The sequence below is a fragment of the Gopherus flavomarginatus genome, chromosome 7 (assembly GCF_025201925.1).
Source record: "Gopherus flavomarginatus isolate rGopFla2 chromosome 7, rGopFla2.mat.asm, whole genome shotgun sequence".
Classification (NCBI taxonomy): Eukaryota; Metazoa; Chordata; order Testudines; family Testudinidae; genus Gopherus; species Gopherus flavomarginatus.
This window is the reverse complement of record NC_066623.1, coordinates 68,668,852-68,692,092: the sequence shown is the minus strand read 5'-3', so window position 1 is coordinate 68,692,092 and position 23,241 is coordinate 68,668,852. Positions and strand designations below refer to the sequence as shown.

At 40.9% G+C, this 23,241-nt stretch overlaps 1 protein-coding gene across 3 annotated transcripts in view; it reads right to left on the bottom strand.

The window, feature by feature from the left end:
* Positions 1 to 13,672: 13,672 nt before the first annotated feature.
* Positions 13,673 to 23,241, bottom strand: part of CDC73 (cell division cycle 73) — a 185,395-nt gene continuing 175,826 nt past the window's right edge. The window contains exons 17-18 of one of the 3 annotated variants that reach the window (XR_007775378.1): positions 17,125 to 17,242; positions 13,673 to 15,105 (exon numbers count right to left, since the gene is read on the bottom strand). Coding sequence is in view for 2 of the 3 variants with exons in the window: in XM_050961448.1 (XP_050817405.1) it covers positions 15,057 to 15,105 (49 nt within the window). In the remaining variant the exon portion in view is untranslated. Of the gene's footprint in view, positions 17,243 to 23,241 lie in introns of all 3 variants that reach the window. The other 2 variants (XM_050961449.1, XM_050961448.1) reach the window with 2 other exon arrangements.

Below are 23,241 nucleotides of genomic sequence, written 5' to 3'. Positions count from 1 at the left end.
CAACCAGAGGTACACCGCTTGGGGTATGCAGAGGTCTTCCGGGGGTACATCAACATAAATAGAGGTGAAACTTGAGGTTGGCAAGACAAATCAGACTCTTGAAAGGGGTACAGTAGTCTGGAAAGGTTAAGAACCACTGTTTTAAACAAAACACATGCATCTGACGAAGTGGGTATTCACCCACGAAAGCTTGTGCTCCAATACATCCGTTAGTCTTTAAGGTGCCACAGGACTCTTTGTTGTTATTTTACAGATCCAGACTAACACGGCTACCCCCCTGATGTTTTAAACAAATCACAAACTTCTTATTTTATATAAATAAAATACAGAAGTCCCACAAAGGGCCCAGTCTTGCAGTGCTTGCTTAGGCAACCCTCCCACTGATCATCAGATGACTCACTGTAACAAAGCATCAAACACGAGTGAAGATAAATATTGGTTTTATCAAAGTATATTAAGGTTTTGGACTGACACCCATCACCATAGTATTTGAATATCTTTCACATTAGTTTGACAATAGCAATCTAAATGACTTTGGAGCCTAAGTCCCATTAACTTTCAGTGGACTGTGTGCTTAACAAGAAAAAGCACTTTTTAAGAATAACATTGCCACCCTTGCTGTTTCCTTATATTCTCTTCCGATGAGACTTATTTGTAATTGAGTCAGCTCTAAGGTCTCTCTCTTATGTATTTTTATTTTCCCTGCCACACTCTCGCTTGCCATGTTTCAGATAGTGGAAGGACAACAAAGATATAGATTACTCTGTTATAAGTAAGGCTACAATTTAGTCACGGAGGTCACCGCAGTCACGCATTCTGTGACTTTACCAAACCACCGTGACTTCTGCTGCTTCAATGGCCGAAGCTGGGGCTGGAACCAGGACCATGCACCCAAGCCCTGCAGCTTGAGCCAGGGCCATGCATCCCAGCCCCATGGCTTGCAGAGGCGGGCTGCAGCAGGGGCCGTGTGCCTCCCTTATGGCTTCCAAGAGCCCTGTTTCCCCTAACCCTCAGCTGCCATTAGGGCTGTGCGTATGTGGTTGGTGTTGGAACTGGGACTGTGTGCCCCACAGCTGCAGCCAGCTCTGGCAGGGGCGGCAGGTTATATGGGCTCAAGGTGCTCAAGCACCAGGAATATCCAAGGCTGAGGGCTGTGCTCCACCAATATTTGGAGCTGTTTCTCTCCCCTGCCACCGCCTTGGAGCTTCCCTGCCTGAAAGAAAACAGCCAGTGCCTCTCTCCCTTGTTTGTGCTGCTTCTGCCTAAGGCTAGAGAGATCAGCAGCAGGCAGCCTCTTGGAGCACCGGGGGCAGGGAAGAGGGAGAGAGGAGAGGGAAGGAGGCACACACGTGCTTAGGAGCTCTCTCCCTCGGCCCCCAGCGCCCACAGGCAGCAGCAGGGGAGGCCACATGTGATGGCAACCCCCTGCCCCAGTACCCACCATAGGGGAGGCGAGTGGGCTTTCTGGACCTGAGAGAGCCCCTAGGAGCATGTGCAGTGACTGTGGTGTGCTGCGGGTGGGGGGGAGGGGGGAAGGGGACACAGGAATCCCTTCCCTGAAGCTTGCTGCTGCCAGTAAGGGGGTGGGGAGGAGTCCTCTCTGGTCCTAGCTCTGGGGCAGCCTGTCTGCATCCCAAGTTCCTTATCCCCAGACCTGACCCATCCCAGATCCTGCGCCCCCAGCACCCCAAGCCTGAGCAGCCTCCTGCACTGTGAACCCCTCATCCCCTGCCCCACCCCAGAGCCCTCACTTGAGGAGAAAAACGTGCAACTTAAATTTGGTGGTCAGTTTGGAGTATCATTGTTTAGCACAATACTTGATTTTACACCTTTTAAAATATATAGGTGTTACAAAGTGGGAATGTTCTTAATGTTTTCTCTGAATACTGTGTGGGTTCCTCAGTTTCCCCTATGCATTTCTCAAGGATCTAGATGGTGGGATAAGGGTGTGTGATTGTTGTAGAGCCCTAGAGTGCTAGTGTGATGCCGTCTGCACAGAGAATGGCCGAAACCCTGTCTCCAGGCAACTGATGTCCTGGGCCGCTCTCCTGCAAGGTGCCAACTGAAAGTGTTAGAGAACAAAGATCAGGTGGCCTCCTAATGCCTGGAAGAGACAAAGGCCAGAGGAGAGAGTGTCAGTGCCTGTGCGGACGTCCAGGAAGCGCATGGTGTGGAAGGGGATGCTGGGATGCATTGGAACTACTCCATACAGGGCCAGTCAGGATTCTTGGGGAGCCTCCTCTCTCTGAGCATACTGTCTCCAGGGCAAGAAGCTTACACCTTCTTGGGTCTGACCTCAGAGCATTCAGCATGCCCTTCCACACCGTACGTTTTCCGCAGCGAGTCTGCCCAGGCAGATCCTGGGGCAGCCAGAGGTCCCTGCACCCCAACTCTGCAGTCAGACATGACTCTCAGCCAGCCGGTAACACAGAAGGTTTATTAGACGATTGGATCACAGTCTAAAACAGCTTGTAGCTACAGAAAACAGGACCCCTGAGTCAGGTCCATCTTGGAGGATGGGGAGCCTAGACCCAAGTTCTGGGCCTCTCTCCATTTCCCCAGCCAGCTCCAAACTGACACTTCCTCCTCTAACCTTTGTCTCTCTTCTGGACAAGGAGGCCACCTGATCTCTTTGTCCCCAACATCTTCAGTTGGCACCTTGCAGGGGAAACTGAGGCATCCACACAGTATTCAGAGAAAACATTAAGAACATTCCCACTTTTGTCAAAACAGGTGCAACAAAATATAATAGCATATACTGAAGCAGGCAAGTGCTGCTTCTGACTTTCCACTTTTAATTGACCCTTGTAATCTTGTAGTGCCAACGCATTGTAGCTTCATTTTATATCGGCTTACAGGGCAGGAGCGGGGGGGGGCACCACCATAAATTATACAAACCTGCCACCTATGAGCTCTGGAATGGAGGCTACATGCTCCCACTGGAGCTGGGGCAGTGCCCCCCATTGTGGGAAAGACAGGGCTTTGTCCTCCCCACACACACCATGGCAGGGGGGCTAGGACTGCCAGTCCCACCCCATGGGACTCTAGCTGTCATTCCTGCTCCCCACCATACCTAGCTCTGCCTCCCAGTTATTTTTAGTGAAGTCAGAGGGTCTTGTGATATTTTGTTTATTGCTTATAACCTGTCAGTGACTTTTAGTAAAAATAACAGTGACAAAATCTTAATTTTAGTTATAAGCCCCTTTACTTTGGTCAGTATCAGTGTGAAGACTTAAACTTTTTCTTTTAAACAAGACTTGAATATAATAGTCAAACATTTCACTTATTCTGAAATGAACAGAAAGCTGGAAAAAGAGAATACTACCAGGTGTCTACCAACTAGGTTTAAAATTTGTCCATATTATAGAGTGTTGAATTTATATCAGTTCATTACTTAGAACAAATCACTCATGCATCACTGACCTTTCCCAGCTTATGTATTTATTTTAATGTCATTTACTGAAATATCTTCACCAGGTCATAGTCCTGGGCTTCTGCATCTGGTTTTAGAATAAAAGCAAATCAGCATATTTGGTAGCATTAGATATTTCTGGATACTCCATATCCTCTGAAGGCTTTGCTTGCAAAATTGATGGCATAAATCATGGTACAAGCCCAATGATTAAGTAAAGGCAAAGGTTTTAAGATGCTCATCTTCATGTTTTATGGCAGAGCATCAAACATTTGCTGGAATACCAGCAGTGACTTAATATTAATTTTGGCTTTCAGATTGTGACGATAAGAGCACTGTTGAGACAGTCTGTGTGATGTTCCATATCGATATCCTCATGCTATTCCTGTCTAAAGCACAGACTATATCAAATTGCGGTCATTTGCAAGCTCTTTCTTAAGATGAAGTTTTGACAAGTATTTATTCTGCTATAATTCTCATAAGCCATTTCTCACTTTGACAAAATGGTTAAAAGTGACCATAGCTTTCTTCTATCATCTTCCTGGCCATCTACACTTTCACCTTGAAGATTTGCACAAATATTTTAAGAAGCATAGCAAAGAGAACTACCATCACATGCAGTTTTAGATTAGATAATATAGGTCCTACCCTTGACCCTGATTTTAGACCCCCAAATCACCTTCCACCCATGTGAATTTGGTATTCTGTAAATCTCTCGAGAGTTCTGTAGTTTTATCATGGTATACCATAAAAATCATGGTGCAAAAAAAAAAAAAAAAAAAAAGCTATGCAGTATGTCATGAGATCTTTCTTCACATTAAAATTCTATTCTTGTAGAAAATCTGCACAATGAGTTGTGTTTACAAATACTAACTGAAGATGCATTTGGCTGTATCGGTATTTAGGGGAGTGAGAGGTCTCCAAAGGAAAGACCAGATACTGACCCAGGCCAAAAAGACTGAGGAAAATATTTGAAGAGCCAAATACATATAGAATGATAAATGTTAGAAAAGAAGGTACCTCATATCAATGAATCCAGCTGACTGCCATTGTAGGATCATTCTCTACAGTGAATTCCCTACATGTGTAGACAAGGTGTTAATCAAATTTTAGGTAAGACATTAGAATATTTGTCCATTGAACACCACAGTGCTTTCCCTAAATAATTTATAAGTGTTCTAAACACGTCTTATGCCAAGTGTTACTGACAAGAAGAAGAGCTGGGCTCAAATATCTAGGAGTTTCTCTTGAAATTAACAAATGCACTGGCTCAAGCCCCTGCCCAGAAACCTGGAAAACCTAGATCGCTTTCCTTAATGGCCATACTGGGTCAGACCAAAGGTCCATCTAGCCCAACAGCCCATCTTCTGATGCTGGCCAATTCCAGGTGCTTCAGAGAGAATGAACAGAACAGGTGATCCATGCCCTGTCGCCCATTCCCAGGTTCTGGCAAACAGAGGCTAGGGAAATACTACTCCTGTCACAAAAAATGGGTCAGGGTATGAAACAAAGAAACCTTTATTGAGAGAGAAAGGCACACTATATTAATTTGGTTAAACAATACATCAACTATATATTTATACAGAAAGTAAGACTCCCACTCCCAAATTATTGTCAGTCCTTTGCCTCAGTTTCCTCACCTGCTGATATGTCTGTCTGGTGGACAAGTGTCACATTGACACCTCATTTCCCCTCACCACCCACCTTCCCTTCTGTCAACCCCACTCTCACCTTGGTGTCAGCAATTAGTGAAGCACATGTCTGCACTACAGCCACTGCAGCTGTAGTGCCATAGTGTAGATACTTCCTACATTGACAGAAGGGATTTTTCCACTCATACAGTTATTCCATCTCTCTGAGAGGTCATAATGTTGATGGAAGAATTCATCCATTGAGCTCACTGTGTCTACACTGGGGGCTAGATCAACCAAAGTACAGTGCTCAGGATGTGAAATTTTTTACAGCCCTGAGTAACACTGCTAAGTCAATCTAATTTTTAAGTATAGACTAAGCCAAAGTCCAGAGATGGGGAACTTACTAGTGCAGGTCCATCTCCAGCCCCTAGGGGAAAACGCTGTCTGGCTTTTGTGAAGAGCTGCCCTGCTACTGGCTTGTCACCACTTTCCCATGCAGAATATTTCACAACCTGACAATTTCACAGTAGGAAATTTCCCCTGCTGTTCAGTCTAAAATTTTCCCTTTCTTAATTTCACATTATTTTCTTTAGCAACCTTCTTGTACTGTCCTAATTGTTTGTATAATAGCACCCAAACACCCCAATTTCTACAGACTTTATGATGTTAGGCATTGTACAGAATAAATGGCGACCCCTATCCTGCAGTGTTTACCATTTAAATTTGAGACATAATACACCTATTGGGTTTACGCAAACAGCACAGAGGACAGACAGACCAGGGTAAGATTAAGAATACTGCATAGTTACATATGGCACAGATAAATTGCCTTACAGTTACCCTTAGATTCTGGAGAACTAGTAATAGCTTGCTCAATCGCAGGAGTTGGAACCTAATGGTACCTGGCAACCACAGGAACATGGAAGTGATATTAGTCCTTTGGTCAACTACTACCCATTACACTGAGCATTTGCGTTGCCTTGGTCACTCAAGGCAAAGACTGTTCTTTGGCAAGAAGTTTTTCTTCCCTTTTTTTATTTTTATTTTTGCCAGTGAGCATAAAAAGGGTTGTCTTGTGGTTAAGGTGACAGATTGGAACTTGAAAGATCTGGGGTCAACTCCTGAGAGATTTCAGGTGGTACTCAGGCTAATCATGTAAGTTCTATCTGCCATCTTTAAAATGTCCTTCCCCTTGTCTGTTTTATCTATTTAGACTGTACACTCTAGAAGGTAGGGATGGTCTTAGTATGTGTATATATAGCACTTATCACAACAGGGGCTCTAGCTGCTAGTGTAATCCAAATTGTAAGTATTAACAAACAACTTTATTTTGGAACCCTAGCAATGAATGTGAAGAGAAGCATGACAATATATTTAATATGAGCACACCACTTACACAAACAATGAGACTGCATTGTAACTATTGTCAACAGGCAATTTTCTACCCAACTATCTAGAAACATCAATTTTACAGGTGGCAATAACAAGTGTTTATTTTTTTTTAAATTTCCAATTTTTCTCAACTGTTAGATTTAGTAAAAGACAAAATTTACACATAGTAAAACTGAGAACCTCACAACAATTTACATAGAACATTTAACCATAATGCATTTTGCTGGACACATCCAAACACATGCATGTTTCTACTCTTGCATGTGCATAACCATATCAGAATAAGAGCAAGGAATCCGTTCTATTTCTAGCACACATACATATTCACACACCTGCATAAACCTGAGATGAAGTATATCCTGGAACATGGCCTCACAGTGGAAGAGTTGCTATTCTCTGTACTTCAATGTGGAAAGGCTTGTATTGAAAAGAGCATCCAAAATGCTGTTTTACCCCTTTTCACAGTAAACTATTTTTATATTCTGATTGTAATATTCTTCTATTTGTCTTCCAGTGGGATAAAAAACAATTTTTCAGCTTGTCAGCACTTAGACTACCATAAAAAGAAGCTCCATTGTAAAGAGCCAGTACGTGTCATACAAAAAGCTAACTAATCAATCTATAGCACGTTGGAGATTAGATCTTGACAATTTGGTCACTGCTTTACCACAACTACCTAAGCAGCAGCAAGAGTGTCTTTTACTGCTGTCAGTACTGCTTGAAACTCACACATATACTCCCAGTGGTCCTTTTTCAGTATGGGAAACACTGTATTTCTTCTTTAGAATGACAGCAGTTGACTTCTGAGTAAAATGACCCTAACAGGTCACATTAATCGATCCTGATATTCATAAGGCAAAATCTTGTAATATAGCTCGGGATCAAAGTTAAAAATATTGCAAATAGGTAAGTTTACAAGTTCCCATGAATTTCAGTGTACAACCCAATTTTACATTGTGTGCCAAGTCTGACAATAGCTCAATTGTTGCCAAAATTTTGGTAAAAGAACTATTTTTTTTAAACAACCAATTCATTACTATACATCATTTATCTGAAGCAAGTTTTCTATTGTGTTTCAATGATATGTCTATTCATGCTGTCAAACAAGCTGTTGCAGCTTCAATCCAGATCAGCGTGAGGAGAGTGAGATGTTTCCTTATTTTTGTTCTTTCATGCCCAATTTGCAAAGTTCGTCACTGATGTTCATGTTGTAGGAAGATATTTGTGCTTTGAAATTGTTACTGGGCACTACTTTTAGCTGAGAAATCTTGAAATTAATAGTTGGATTCTAGCTAGTAAGAAATACATTTTGAAATTCTTTAGTGTTAAAAATTAGTAAGCAAGCTTGGATAGTCTATTCTGACTATTGTATAGCAAAAATAACCCAATATGGATGCAATTATATCACTATAAAAGTGCTTTTATACTGACATGGCTATTCAGGGGGAGGGGGAATAATGATAACCTTCACACGAATATATAAATGTACCCACACATGGGCTTTTATCAGTATGACTATTTTAAGAATCCATATCCCTCTAACCAAAATAATTATGCCAGTACAACTTTCAAAGCCTCAGAAGGTTCTTTTCAGTATTTAATGCGAGTTTTAGTGGTGAAAGGTGCTAGATGTAATAATACAAGTCTTCCTATACCAGTCTGCCAACAAGCCTTAACCCTAACCTGGAGGGATGCCTTTTACAAAGATCAACATTTCACTTATGTCCCCCAGAGGGAGCCTGGGAATGTTTTACTACTTATGCCCGTAGAGAGGAAAACCTGGTCACTCTTATAGGAAGAACAGAAACCTAACAATCTATGAGTGAGATTTTTTTTTTTTTAATAGCTGGGAGACATGCCACAGTGAAAATTAAACCTGTCAGATTAGATATGTGGAGAAATAAAATGTGAAGTGGTACTACATCCTCCACTACCGGCCTCAGGCTACTCATGTGACTCTGCAGAGAAACCTAAGAACATAATGCAGAGACATTTCTGGGAGTGGAAGCTTATCCCAGTCTAGTCTAGTGAAGGGTACCAAAAAAAAAACAACAAAACCTGGAGGCCACCTAGTCCCATTCTGGGAGAAATGATTTAGTGGTATCTCTTCTCAAAAAGGGAGACTCTGATTTAGGGCCTGAGCCAAAACCCAGACTGCAAGCTCTTAAAAATAAGAGAAATATAACCATCACATCCCTTGAATGTCAACATGGGCTCTAATTTTCAGTCTACCTGGTGAGTGCCTATATCTCAGTAGGCAACAAATGGATAGATGTCTTAAAGATTAATACCAGTCTCCAAATTGGACCCCAAAATGAACAGGCAGCCAGTGGAAGGCACAGCTCTTGGCCATCAGTCTGGCTCAGATAGGTCATGCTTGTTAAGTCCTCATCTGACAGTGCAGTTTCCTGGCAAGCTGGAAGAGTTTCCAGCTAATGTCACTTCTTGCTTAACAAGGAGCAGTGATCAATCCACTGAAACTCTATACTTTGAACTATTTTGACTATCAGAGAACATATGTAGTTAATGGGAGGAGGCAAGGTTACTGCTAATTGATCCAAGGACTTCCTTCTTCCTACCAGGTGACTTCAACCTTTCCTGAATCAGATGCCTACTGTCCAGTTTCACATGTCTTGGGGCCATTAATATGTGGTGTAAACATCAGTAGAAAAAATTAGAAGCAAATTGGGAGCACTGTAGTCCACTGAGTTACACGTCTTCTCCTCAGGAACTTATATGGATTGTGTGTTAAAAAGAGGAGGGAACTGGGCTGAGTCTTAATCCCCTCAAAGAAATGCAAGAAAAAGATCAAAAACTTTATAATGCTTCACTATCTATTCCCACTGAATCATGTTTGCATTTCAGGATATAACTAAGCATATAAATCTCATTATCAAAAGATTTCAGAGTGGTAGCTGTGTTAATCTGTATCAACAAAAAGAATGAGGAGTACTTGTGGCACCTTAGAGACTAACAAATTTATTTAGGCATAAGCTTTTGTGGGCTAAAACTCACTTCATAAGATACATGGTGTGGAAAATACAGTAGGAAGATATATATATATATATATATATATATGTGTGTGTGTGTGTGTGTGTGTATACACACACACACACACACACACACACACACACACACACACACACACACACAACATGAAAAGATGGGAGTTACCATACCAACTCTAATGAGAGAAATCAATTAAGGTGGATTATTATCAACAGGAGGGGAAAAAAACTTTTGTAGTGGTAATCAGGATGGCCCATTTCAAACAGTTGACAAGAAGGTGTGAGTAACAGTAGGGTGAAAAATCAGCATGGGGAAATAGTTTTCAATTACAGACCTAAAAGTGGCAATTCTTCAACAAAAAAACTTCAGAAACAGACTCCAATGAGAAACTGCAGAACTGGAATTAATTTTCACACTGGGCACCATCATCAGATTAAGCCTGAATAAAGACTGGGAGTGGATGAGTCATTACACAACCCAAAAACTATTTCCCCATGCTATTTTCCTCCTTACTGTTACTCACACCTTCTTGTCAATTATTTGAAATAGGCCATCTGATTACCACTACAAAAGTTTTTTTTTCCCTCCTGCTGCTAACAGCCCACCTTAATTGATTTGTCTCAGAGTTGTCATGGCAACCCTCATCTTTTCATGTTCTCTCTCTCTCGGTATATATATCTATCTTCCTAATGTATTTCCACTCCATGCATCTGATGAAGTGGATTTTAGCCCATGAAAGTTTATGCCCAAATAAATTTGTTAGCCTCTAAGGTGCCACAAGTGCTCATTCTTTTTATTATCAAAAGGAACTCCTGTCATAATAACAGGGCACAATAGTACATCTCAGGAATAGAATACCCTCCAAGAATGGAAGCTCAAAGCAACTGCAGCACACTGTTCCCTGACTGAAAACCAGTAAAATATCAGTGGACTAGTCTTGCACTGAAAGGAAATTATAAATTCTATTCAGATGAAATCCATTAAAGCCTGCACTAAAAAGCAGGTTCTAAGGCAAAACGTTTGCTCATTTGTCTATTGACTGAATCAGGATATTAATGATCTGCCTGGTGCTTCTTATTTATGGAGGGTGACATTGATTTAGAGCTGCCTGTAATAATTTATGCATACTGTATCCTGACCTGGTTAGTGGGATAATTAGTGTATGACTATCTTGGATTAAATCAACTGTTGGGAAAACAACCAGGAAGGCAAGACAATAACTTGACATAAGACATCTACACACACATTCGGGGGGTTGTTACAAAACACTTGAGGAATAATACAAGGGCTTTTTAATTTGATGCTCTAGCTCCACCATCTGCCGAGTTCAGACTGGTTTGGGGGAGCATATTAAAGCCTGGGAATTTGAGAAAAGTTTCGACTGGATTTAATAAGAGGTCCTTAAAGACAGAGGGAGAATGTGTTACGAGAAGAGACTAAGTCCCAGACTCCCAAAGGTTAGGAAGAGACAGGTCTGCCTAAGACTCAAGGTAAGATAAACATACATGTAAACACCCTAAATTATGCTTTGCTGCTACTCTTAAGATTAAACAATGCTTTTGTTTTAAGATGGCTGGTGTGTCGCTATATTCACTGCTGCCCACAGACTCCTGAAGAGAAGAACTGCAGATGCCAAACTCAATTAGATCAGATAGGTGAGCACAGTTGGTACAGACAGCTGTAGTCCAGAACCCAATCTAAGAGCATGAGAAATCACCTGATTCCCCCCACCAGGAGAGGTGCAGACATGAGGACTGAGAGCTGAGGGGTGCCCTAAATGGGTCATAGATGCAGCTAAACCTGTAACAATCACAGTGTATGTTTAAACATGTTTAGATGAGAAGATGCACTGGTGTGTGCTAGCACTATCAAACTACTTGAGAACACACACACTAATCCTGTGAGATTAATAAATACTTGAGGTATCCAATTTTCAATTACAGCCAACTCCCCCCACCAAGTTAAAACATACAGCCTGATGTTTTCTTTGTAAGCAACAATAGCACTTCAAGTCCCCGCACCAGTGATGTCACACTACCAGTGTCCAGAGTCCACGGTAACCTTTTGGTCACACTTTATATTAAGGTGCCATTTATAAATGGCTAACAAATTATTAATAGCTGTTATAAAGAAAGAATGTTATCAACATCAATAGTATGTTAAAACTGATTCTAAGTACATCAGTAAAAGCTATTATAGATCATAACCTACAGTGGATCATAAAATATAGCAATAAAGAAAAGTATTGACTGGTTGGACCAACAACTAATCATTTATTAAAATATCTAATCATTTACTAACCCTTTTAAAACCATTTTTGGAACCTTTATACTAAATGTGATCAATTTTTTTAAAGATCTAATACAATTGCCCGAGATTCAACCCTTACACTTTTATAAAAAAACTCCTCCATCCCTACTTGCCACTCTTCATTCCTGGAAGATTCTACAGAATCTCTCATTTTAAAACTCTCAGTCTTTAGGACACTGGGTAAAACTAGGCCGGAGTGAAATCAGTGGGAGTTTTGCCTTTGACTTCTGCATGGCCAAGATTTCAACCCACCCTGGTATACAATCTGGGAAGGCATCAGTTGGAACTGAAAAACTCTAGTTCACACAGGGCCACTCAAGCACTTTCATTAGACAGGCTAGGCAAACTAGATTTAAAATTAAGCTTCATTTTTTGCTTCCTTCCTTGCTTGTTATTTTAGATGAATCTGCACTCATAACTTCAGGCAATTACAGTTTCAGGAAGATTTACGTTTGACAATTTCAGGAATATACACAAGCACGGTAATCAGGTTTTCTGACTTTGGAATAAGTGAAGAGTAGATGGAAAGAAATTTATAGATGCAAATAAAATCCATGAACAGTAATACTTTTTTTATATAGATTTTATATATTACCTCAGAACTTTTCCAGCTTTACAAGTAAACTAGCTTATGGATTTAAATTTCAAACATTTAAGAATATTCTTTGGATCTGCACTCATTTAAACAACTTCTGTTTAAAGAAAAATGAATGCAGTGAAGTCAACTTAGAAACACTGCCTGTCAGCATTTGCTTCTTACCAAAATGTGTTCTGCTTCAATAAATAACCATTTTCTCTGAGTTTACAGCAATTATATTTCTCACCAGCAGAGAGAAAAATGAAAGTCATGGAGTCAACAGCAGCCTTCTCATACAAGTTACATTGCAGTCTTCTCTATATCAGCGGTTGGCAACCTTTCAGAAGTGGTGTGCCGAGTCTTCATATATTCACTCTAATTTAAGATTTTGCGTGCCAGTAATACATTTTAATGTTTTTTAGAAGGTCTCTTTCTGTAAGTCTATAATATATAACTAAATTATTGTTGTATGTAAAGTAAATAAGGTTTTTAAAATGTTTAAGAAGCTTCATTTAAAATTAAATTAAAATGCAGAGCCCCCTGGACCGGTGGCCAGGACCTGGGCAGTGTGAGTGCCACTGAAAATCAGCTCACGTGCCGCCTTCGGCATGTGTGCCATAGGTTGCCTACCCCTGCTCTGTACTCATTGGCACCAAGCAGAGGATTGTTGGACTCACCACAGCATGCTTATACTGCCAAAAGGAAGGAGCTTCATTTCAACTTCTTCACATTTTAAATGATTTCCTTCCACTCCTTATTACCTCAGGATTTACATACAATGTTAAAGGTCTTCTGGTAAAGAAAAAGACTGCACAGCAAACCAAAAAGATAAATGTGTACTTACAATTTGTAATGAAGCATGTATCCGTCCAGACAAATGAAACTAACAGGACCATAGCACCTTAAAAAACAGGTGCTACATAATTCAGAGAGCTACAATTTGATATTCATAGAATCCAATCTATATGGCATATTTTTCCACAGATTTCTTTTAGCATTCCAGGTGAACTTTAACCTGTTAGGCCAACAATTTCTTCAGTCAGAGATTTTTAATTTTTTATGAACACATTGGTTTAATAAAGTACTTGGCATTAGTTATGGCTTTTGAATTAAAATGAGCACAACCTCACAACATTAAATTTTAAACCCACCATCTAATCCATTAATTTTGACCAGCTTATTTTTGTATAGTGTTAGCAAGTATTAGCAACGAAGTGCATATTTCAATGGGTATGAGAATGAAAAGTTAGAATAATAAAACTTATTTTTGAAAGTCACTGAAGAGAACTAATATTTTACACACTGATTGAACACAGAATGAAAGCCAAAAAACAAATATGCTGTTCAGATAAACATTTATCTGACATCAAATATCACATTATCCTTGATCATAGCTTCAGCTCCTTTATGAACTTTATACATAGTACACTTCCCACATATTACTCCTTATCTGTATTAAAAAATAATAAGTTTACAGTATTGTAGAATAGTTCTATAAATCATGTAGCTCAAGCACTGGCTTTTAGCATAACCTTGTAGAATTATCTTGATAGAAAAAAAAATTCTCTGCCAATAACTATATAGTAGTTAAGCCTATTCAGTTGAAGGTGCTGATCCGTTATTTCTTCAGGTATACAAGTCTATTTAAAAAGAAATTACCTCTGCATTTACTTAAGAAATCTGCTTCTGCCACTTTGTTCAGTGCAGCATTCAGAAAGCTCAAGTAGTTTACAGACAACTCTTTGTATAAATTATAAGCAATAATATTTTTAATATAAATCGGTATTTCAAAAGGTCCCTATTGGCAGCTATAATATTGCTGTAATTTTTTTAAACCCTGGCAGTATGGAACCCTGAATATCACACTGTAAGCCAGTTTCCATCTTGTCTTAATACTTTTTAAACAATGATAGTAGAGGTGTTATTGTTTAGATATTTCAAAGCAGTTTTGATTATTAAAACAGTACTAGAATAGAGAGGAAACAGTCAATTTGATATTTGAACCCTAGGTACTGCTTGTGTCATTTAACTTTTATGTAAAACGACAGTCAGTAAAATAGTTCACATTCTCACTTATACATTTTAATTTTCAATACAGTTTACACAAATTATACACGTCTCAGCACTGCAAGCTCTTAAAACTGCTCACCAATAGGAATGCAGTTCACTTAATTAAACAAATGGCAACTAGTACAGCTTCTCCAGTTCTTGGTACCAGTTTTCCTTACAATTCATTAATTTGTAGATAAATTAAGCATAAAAAGTGATCTCAAACATCTGATCTGTTGTAAAATGATGCTGAATGGTTAAACTTTAAGTCCAAGTAGTTTCATAATGTGTGTATAAATGTATATATAGAAAGAAAACAGGAGAGCTATTCTGTGAGGACCTTATCCAGCTCCCACTGAAGTCAATGGGAACTAACTGCACAATGACTTAGATAGATACCTCACTACCTTCACAAATGAAGAGACCGAAAAGTACCGTTTCCTTCATAAATAAGTTTTAGATCGTAATCACATATTATATTGCAAATAGAAAATTCCAAAAGATTAAAAGTCTGGCTTTGAATCCACAGAAAATGGTACAGTTCAACCAACAGATTTCACACATTCTGCTCTCCTGACAGTTTCACACCTGCATCACTCCACTGCCTCCAATGGATGTACACCAGTGTAAGCGAAATCAGAATCAGGCTGTCATCCAGTGTGCCACATTGAGCCTAAGCATTGCAGGGTCTGAGACTGACTGATGAGCTGTAGCACCATGTGCTTTTAACACATAACACAACAAACAGAGGATGGAGAAGAGACAATGTCAACTGGACTTTGCATATTTAAAAAAAAAAAATAATCTGTAAATTACAATGCATGTGAGCAGTACATGTGCATACCAAAACCTCAGGGGAAAACTTGCAGCTGCCCATTATAGTAGTCTTTTAAAAACTAAGTACGTTGCCCACATACATAGTACTGACTAACTCTACAAAATTGCCCATTTCTGAGCAGCGGAAACAGAAATATTAGATGCCCCAGAACTTCAGCAGTATGAAACCCCAAATTGTATTGATCATTTCTTCACAGTAAAAGTGCTGTGCTAATGACAATTGTTCCCTAGTTTTATCTCAAGGTTAAGAGATACAAAGAAAGGAAAATTCTGGTTAATTCTGTGAAACAGAATTAGTGGGAGAGTCAGTGCCCTGGATCTGACCAAACCTCTTAAATCAGTTGAAGGAACTTTCTAAAAAGGATTTTATTTAATTATTTTACAGTCTTGAATTTTTTGCTCTTCCCAGTGATTTTGTGATATCCATTCAAAACTCCACTCTTAGTGCTACTGATGTGGATTTTAATTGCTATGAAACAAATTGAATTGGGAGGTTTTTATTTTTCCTAGTTTTAAATGTAAAAATAGTAGTCTTAGAACAGTTGAGATGAAAATGTTAAGTACCACCAAAACCACTGGGACTTCAGAGTCCTGGTATGCCAGTATGGTTCTAAAACTTCTGTAGGAGCTATGCTTCAAGTTATATTAAAAAATGAAGATAAAATGTGAAATAAAAGCAAAAGAAAATGAATATGTAGAATAGTTTACTTTTGTTAAACCTCAAATGCAAAGCATAAGAAACATGGTTCAGAATTTAAGAGCAGAAATATAAGCACATTTTCTACCCCAGAAATTTAATCATTCTGTTATATCAACTGGTATACTATATTAAATCATGTCATAAAGTAAGTAGTTACCATAAACTCATACAAATACCAGTGTTTTCTTGCCTTAGTGATACTCATAATCTAGATCAAGCAAATGTGTTCTTTGGTAACTGGAGTAGGTTTATTTTGAGTATAAGTACAGTACTGCTGGAAGGCTGCATTAGCTGCTCAGATTAGAAAATGGCAACTCCTGGAGACAAGGTTTGGGCTACTTTTGTCATAAGGGAAAAACATTAGAGGTTATCTAATATACTGGCATTAAAAGTATTAATTCCGTGTGGTGACTTAAGAAAAGCAAACTCTCCCTCGTTCTATTCATTATTTAGTCTATACAATGTTTGGACTCTCATATATAAAGTATTTGACAAGTAGTAGTGTACACATACACACTTGAAATTTTAAATTAAAGGATCTGTGTGGAGGATGGACATTCTGTGTTAACATTACTTGAATGTATTTGTAATAAAGTTTAAAGATTTGTTAAACTGGAATATTATAAGCCCAAAGAAGTGGTTCTTGATTTTTCATCATCCCTTTTTCAAAAAAACAGAATATACAGTACATATACAGGTTGACATTTTGATTTATCCAAAACAATTGTCACTTTGCTTAGTTTTGCAAGTCCTATAGACTAAAACATAATACCATTCACAACAAAATATTTTCAGTAAGTGAAACAATAAAGCAAAGGACACCAGAGCTAAACTCAGAAGCAAAGTCATTTTGAAAGCCTTATAACATCTCTCTCTCTCTCTCTATATATATACACACACACACACACACACAGTAACTTTCAGTGAAGATCAACCTATTTTCTAATGAGGAACAAAAAACCATACTGTTTAAAAATTTTCCTAACTTAACAAAATGGGGAAGAAACTGCTGCTATCAAAATATACAATTTGATTTGCAGGCTAGAAGGCTAACATTATTAAAAAAATAGTTTTAAGCAAAACACTTTTGCTTGTAATAACAGCAGGTATTAACCTGCCATAACACGAAGCATCCAAACAAGATCTTATAAAAGATTAAACTGTGACCCTTTCTTCATTTGTAAAGTTCCTGACAAATGCATACAGTGAGAGCCTTAGTCTCCAGACTGGAGCATCTTTCATATTTCTCAATCACACTCCACAAAATGAATGGCAGCCAGAGGATTCAGAATCTCAAGTGGGATTTGTGCTTTACCATGTACCTGCAATGTTAACAAAAAAACAGCATTAACAGCACTTTCTGGTAGTTATAGAAAGTGTTTATTCAAGGAACAACACTGCACAGTAGGGAGAAAAGTAAAATTATTTTAAAACCTAATTCTTAGAACATTAACAAATGTTAAAAGATCCAAAAAAAGATTCTTCATGAGTCATGAAAGTTGTGTACAATGCTGTGTTCCTTATGCCTGAAAAGAAGACAGTCAAATGTTTCCTCTTGGAGAACATTGGCTTGGTTTATAGACCACAGAAATGGAGGGCTGGAAGGGACCTGGAGAGGTCATCTAGTCCAGTTCCCTCCTCTGAGGCAGGATCAAGTAAACCTAGACCATCCCACTGATAGGTGTTTGTCTAAACTGTTCTTAACCTCCAATGACAGATTACACAGCTTCCCTTGCAAGCCTATTCCAGAGCTTTATTATCCTTATAGTTAGAGAGTTTTCCTAATATCTAACCTAACTCTCCCTTGCTGCAGATTAAGCCAATTACTTGTCCTACCTTCAGTGGACAATTGAACACCATCCTCTTTATAACAGCCCTTAACGTATTTGAAAACTTGTCAGGTCCCCACCCGCACCCCGTCTTTTTTTTTTTCCTGAAGACTAAATATGCCCAGTTTTTGTTTGTTTAATATTTCCTCATAAGTCAGATTTTCTAAGACTTTCATTTTTGTTGCTCTCCTCTGGACTCTCTCCAGTGTCTCCACATCTTTTGTACAGTGTGGTGCCTAAAACTTGATACAGTGCTCCAGCTGGGGCCCCACTAGTGCCAAGTAGAGTGGCACTTCCATGTCTTCCTTACAACATCCCTGTTAACGCATCCCAGAATGACAGTCTTTTTTGCAATTGCATCATGTTGATTTATATTATATTTGTGATCCACTAACCTCCAAATTCTTTTAATCAATATTACCGCCTAGCCACTCATTCTCCATTTTGTAATTGTGCATTTGATTTTTTTTCTTCCTAAGAACAGTACTTTGCTCTCATCTTTACTGTTGATTTCAAAGACCAATTCTTCAATTTGCCACAGTAGCTCTGAATTCTACTCCTGTCCTCTGAAGTGCTAGCAATCCCTCCCTCCTTGACATCATCCACAAATTATGTAGGCATACTCCTTTCCACCATTAAGTCATTAATGACAATACCGAACAGTACTAGACCCAGGACAGATCCCCCTCGTGGGACCCCACGAGATACATCCCATCAGTTTGACAGCACACCATTGATAACAGACAGTTACCTTTTCTGTAACTGGTGTTCTTTGAGATGTGTTGCTCATGTCTATCCCACAGTAGGTGTGCGTGCTCACCATGTGCACCGGTGCTGGATTTTTTCCCCTAGCAGTACCTGTAGGGGAGCGCCCCAGCGACCCCTGGAATGGTGCCATCATGGCACAGTATAAGGGGTGCTCTGCGCTCCTCCCACTCTCAGTTCCTTCTTGCCAGACAACTCCAACAGTGGGGAAGGAGGGTGGGATGTGGAATGGACATGAACACCACATCTCAAAGCACACCAGTTACAGAAAAGGAAACTGACTTTTCTTCTTTGAGTGATTGCTTATGTGTATTCTACAGTATATGATCCAAGCTACAACTGTTGGTACCATATACTGAAAGAACAAGCGGTTTGGGGGACGAGCTACAGCAAAGCTGGAGTAGAGCTGTTCCAAAGCACCTTCACCTGCGGCAAGAAGGGACTGAGGGTGGAAGGAGCACGCATAGAATACACATGAACAATCACTCGAAGAAGAACTGTCTTTTCTTCTTCAAGTGATCACTCATGTGCATTCCACAATAGATGATTCCAAGCTATACCTATTGGAGGTGCGTAGGAGTTCACAGACATTCGAGATGGAGCACTGCCCTGCCAAACCCTGCATCCTCCCTGGTCTGGGAGACGATTGCATAAAACAAGGTGAACATGTGGACCAATGACCATATAGCAGTCCTACAAATGTCCTGAATAGGGACGTGAGCAGAAAGGCGGCCCACAAGGCTTGCACCCTTGTCGAGTGCACTCTCACAATCGGTGGCAGGGGAACGCCCGCCAGCTTGTAACAAATGTGGGTACATGAAGTGATCCAGCTGGAGAGATGCTGAGTGCAGATCGGCCGATCCTTCATGCATTCGGCTGTGGCGATGCACAGCTGTGAAGACTTCTTGAACTGTTTTATTTGTTCCAGGTAAAAAGCCAGAGACTGTCTCACATCTAGCACGTGGAGATGGCGCTCCTCACTAGACGCATGGAGCTTGGGACAGAACTCATATGATAAGTGGAGACCACCTTGGGAAGGAAAGAAGGGTGTGGGCAGAGCTAGACCTTATCTTTATGAAATACCATCTACAGGAGTTCAGAGGTCAGGGCTAACAGATGTGATTGCCATAAGAAAAGCTACTTTCCACGAACCAGGAGCATGTGGCAAGCGGCTCAAATGGAGGCCCTGTCAGCCTGGCCAGAACCAAGTTCAGATCCCACTGTGGGACCGGGGGCCTAATGTAAGGAAAGAGGCAATCCAAGCCCTTAAGGAATCAACTGGTCATGGCGTGAGAAAATACTGTGTGGCCCTGGACTGGCAGGTGGAAGGTCAATATGGCTACCAGATGCACTTTGACAGATGAGGGTGTTAGGCCTTGGGCTTCGAGATGAGGGAGGTAAGCCAGTATAAGCTAGAGTGGGGCAGCCAACGGTGAGATGCCGCAATCGGTGGCCCACCAAGAGAACCTTTACCATTTTGCCAACTAAACAACAGTCCAAACAGGGAAAGCTACAGCAGAGATCTGGAGCACAGCAGTTCCAAAGCACCTTCACTGGCGGCAAGGAGGAACTGAGGGTATAAAATCATAGAATATCAGGGTTGGAAGGGACCTCAGGAGGTCATCTAGTCCAACCCCCTGCTCAAAGCAGGACACATCTCTAACTAAATCATCCCAGACAGGGCTTTGTCAAGCCTGACCTTAAAAACCTATAAGGAAAGAGATTCCACCACCTCCCTAGGTAACCCATTCCAGTGCTTCACAACCCTCCCAGTGAAAAAGTTTTTCCTAATATCCAACCTAAACCTCCCCCACAGCAACTTGAGACCATTACTCATTCTGTTATCTGCTACCACTGAGAACAGCCTAGCTCCATCCTCTTTGGAACCTCCTTTCAGGTAGTTGAAACCAGCTATCAAATCTCCCCTCAGTCTTCTATTCTGCAGACTAAACAATCCCAGTTCCTTCAGCCTCTCCTCATAAGTCATGTACCCAGCCTCCTATGCATTTTTGTTGCCCTCCTCTGGACTCTTTCCAATTTTTCCACATCCTTCTTGTAGTGTGGGGCCCAAAACTGGACACAGTACTCCAGATGAGGCCTCCCATTGTTGAACAGAGGGGAATGATCTCCTGGCAACGCCCCTACTTATACAGCCCAAAATGCCATTAGCCTTCTTGGCAACAAGGGCACACTGTAGACTCATATCCAGCTTCTTGTCCACTGTAAACCCTAGGTCCTTTTCTACAGAACTGCTTCCTAGTCATTCAGTCCCTAGTCTGTAACAGTGAAGGAGATTCTTCCATTCTAAGTGCAGGACTCTGCACTTGTCCTTGTTGAACCTCATCAGGTTTCTTTTGGCCCAATCCTCTAATTTGTCTAGGTCCCTCCGTATATCCTATTCCTTCCCTCCAGATCATTAATGAAGATTGAACAAAACTGGCCACAGGACCGACCCTTGGAGCACTCCACTTGATACTGGCTTCCAACTAGACATGGAGCCACTGATCACTATCTGTTGAGCCCGACGATCTAGCCAGATTTCTATCTACCTTGTAGTCCATTCATCCAGCCCATACTTCTTTAACTTGCTGACAAGAATACTGTGAGAGACAGTATCAAAAGCTTTGCCAAAGTCAAGGAATAATACATCCACTGCTTTTCCCTCATCCACAGACCCAGTTATCTCCTCAGAGAAGGCAATTAGGTTAGTCAGGCATGACCTGTCCTTGGTGAATCCATGCTGACTGTTCCTGATCAGTTTCCTCTCCTCTAAGTGCTTCAGAATTGATTCCTTGAGGACCTGCTCCATGCTTTTTCCAGATACTGAGGTGAGGCTGACTGGCCTGTAGTTCCCCAGATCCTCCTCCTTCCCTTTTTAAAGATAGGCACTATATTAGCCTTTTTCCAGTCATCCAGGACCTCCCCAGATCACCATGAATTTTCAAAGATAACGGCCAATGGCTCTGCATCACATCCACCAACTCCTTTAGCACCCTTGGATGCAGTGCATCCGGCCCCATGGACTTGTGCTTGTCCAGTTTTTCTAAATATTCCGGAACCACTTCTTTCTCCACAGAGGGCTGGTCACCTTCTGCCCATACTGTGCTGCCCAGTGCAGCAGTCTCAGAGCTGACCTTGTTTGTGAAGACAGAGGCAAAAAAAGCATTAAATACATTAGCTTTTTCCACATCCTCTGTCACTAGGTTGCCTCTCTCATTCAGTAAGGGGTCCACACTTTCCTTGACTTTCTTCTTGTTGCTAACATACCTGAAGAAACCCTTCTTGTTACTCTTAACAGCTCTTGCTAGCTGCAACTCCAAGTGCGATTTGGCCTTCCTGATTTCACTCCTACATGCCTGAGCAATATCTTTATACTCCTCCTCGGTCATCTGTCCAATCTTCCACTTCTTGTAGTCTTTTTTTTTGTGTGTTTAAGATCAGCAAGGATTTCACTGTTAAGCCTGCCATATTTACTATTCTTTCTACACATTGGAATGTTTTTTTTCCTGTAATCTCAGTAAGAATTCTTTAAAATACAGCCAGCTCTCCTGGACTCCTTTCCCCCTCATGTTATTCTCCAGGGGATCCTGCCATCAGTTCCCTGAGGGAATCAAAGTCTGCTTTTCTGAAGTACGGGGTCCATATTCTGCTGCTTTTCTTTCTTCCTTCTGTCAGGATCCTGAACTCGACCATCTCATGGTCCCTGCCTCCCAGGTTCCCATCCACTTCTGCTTCCCCTACTAATTCTTCCTGGTTTATGAGCAGCAGGTCAAGAAGAGCTCTGCCCCAGTTGGTTCCTCTAGCACTTGAACCAGGAAATTGTCCCCTACACTTTCCAAAAACTTCCTGGATTGTCTGTGCACCACTGTATTGCTCTCCCAGCAGATATCAGAGTGATTAAAAAGTCTCCCATGAGAACCACGGTCTGCGATCTACCGACTTCTGTTTGTTGCTGGAAGAAAGCCTCGTCCACCTCATCCCCCTGGTCTGGTGGTCTATAACAGACTCCCACCACGACATCACCCTTGTTGCTCACACTTAATCCAGAGACACTTGGGTTTTTCTGCAGTTTCATACTGGAGCTTTCAGCAGTCATACTCCTCTCTTACATACAATGCAACTCTCCCACCTTTTCTGCCCTCCCTGTCCTTCCTGATAGTTTATATCCACCCATGACAGTATCCCACCAAGCCTTTGTTATTCCAATCACCACATAGTTCCTTGACTGTGCCAGGACTTCCAATTCTCCCTGCTTGTTTCCCAGGCTTCTTGCATTTGTGTACAGGCACTTAAGATAACTCGCTGATTGTCCCGCTTTCTCAGTCTGAGACAAGAGTCCTCCCTCTTACACTCTCCTGCTCGTTCTTCCTCCTGGTATCCCATTTCCCCACTTACCTCAGGGCTTTGGTCTCCTTCCCCTAGTGAACCTAGTTTAAAGCCTTCCTCACTAGGTTAGCCTGCTTGCGAAGACGTTCTTCCCTCTCTTCGTTAGGTAGAGCCTGTCTCTGCCTAGCACTCCTTTTTGGAACACCATCCCATGGCCAAAGAATCCAAAGCCTTCTCTCCAACACCACCTGCGTAGCCATTCGTTGACTTCTACAATTCAGCGGTCTCTACCCAGGCCTTTTCCCTGCACATGGAGGATGGACAAGAACACCATTTGTGCCTCAGAATCTTTTATCCTTCTTCCTAGAGCCACGTAGTCTGCAGTGATCTGCTCAAAGTCA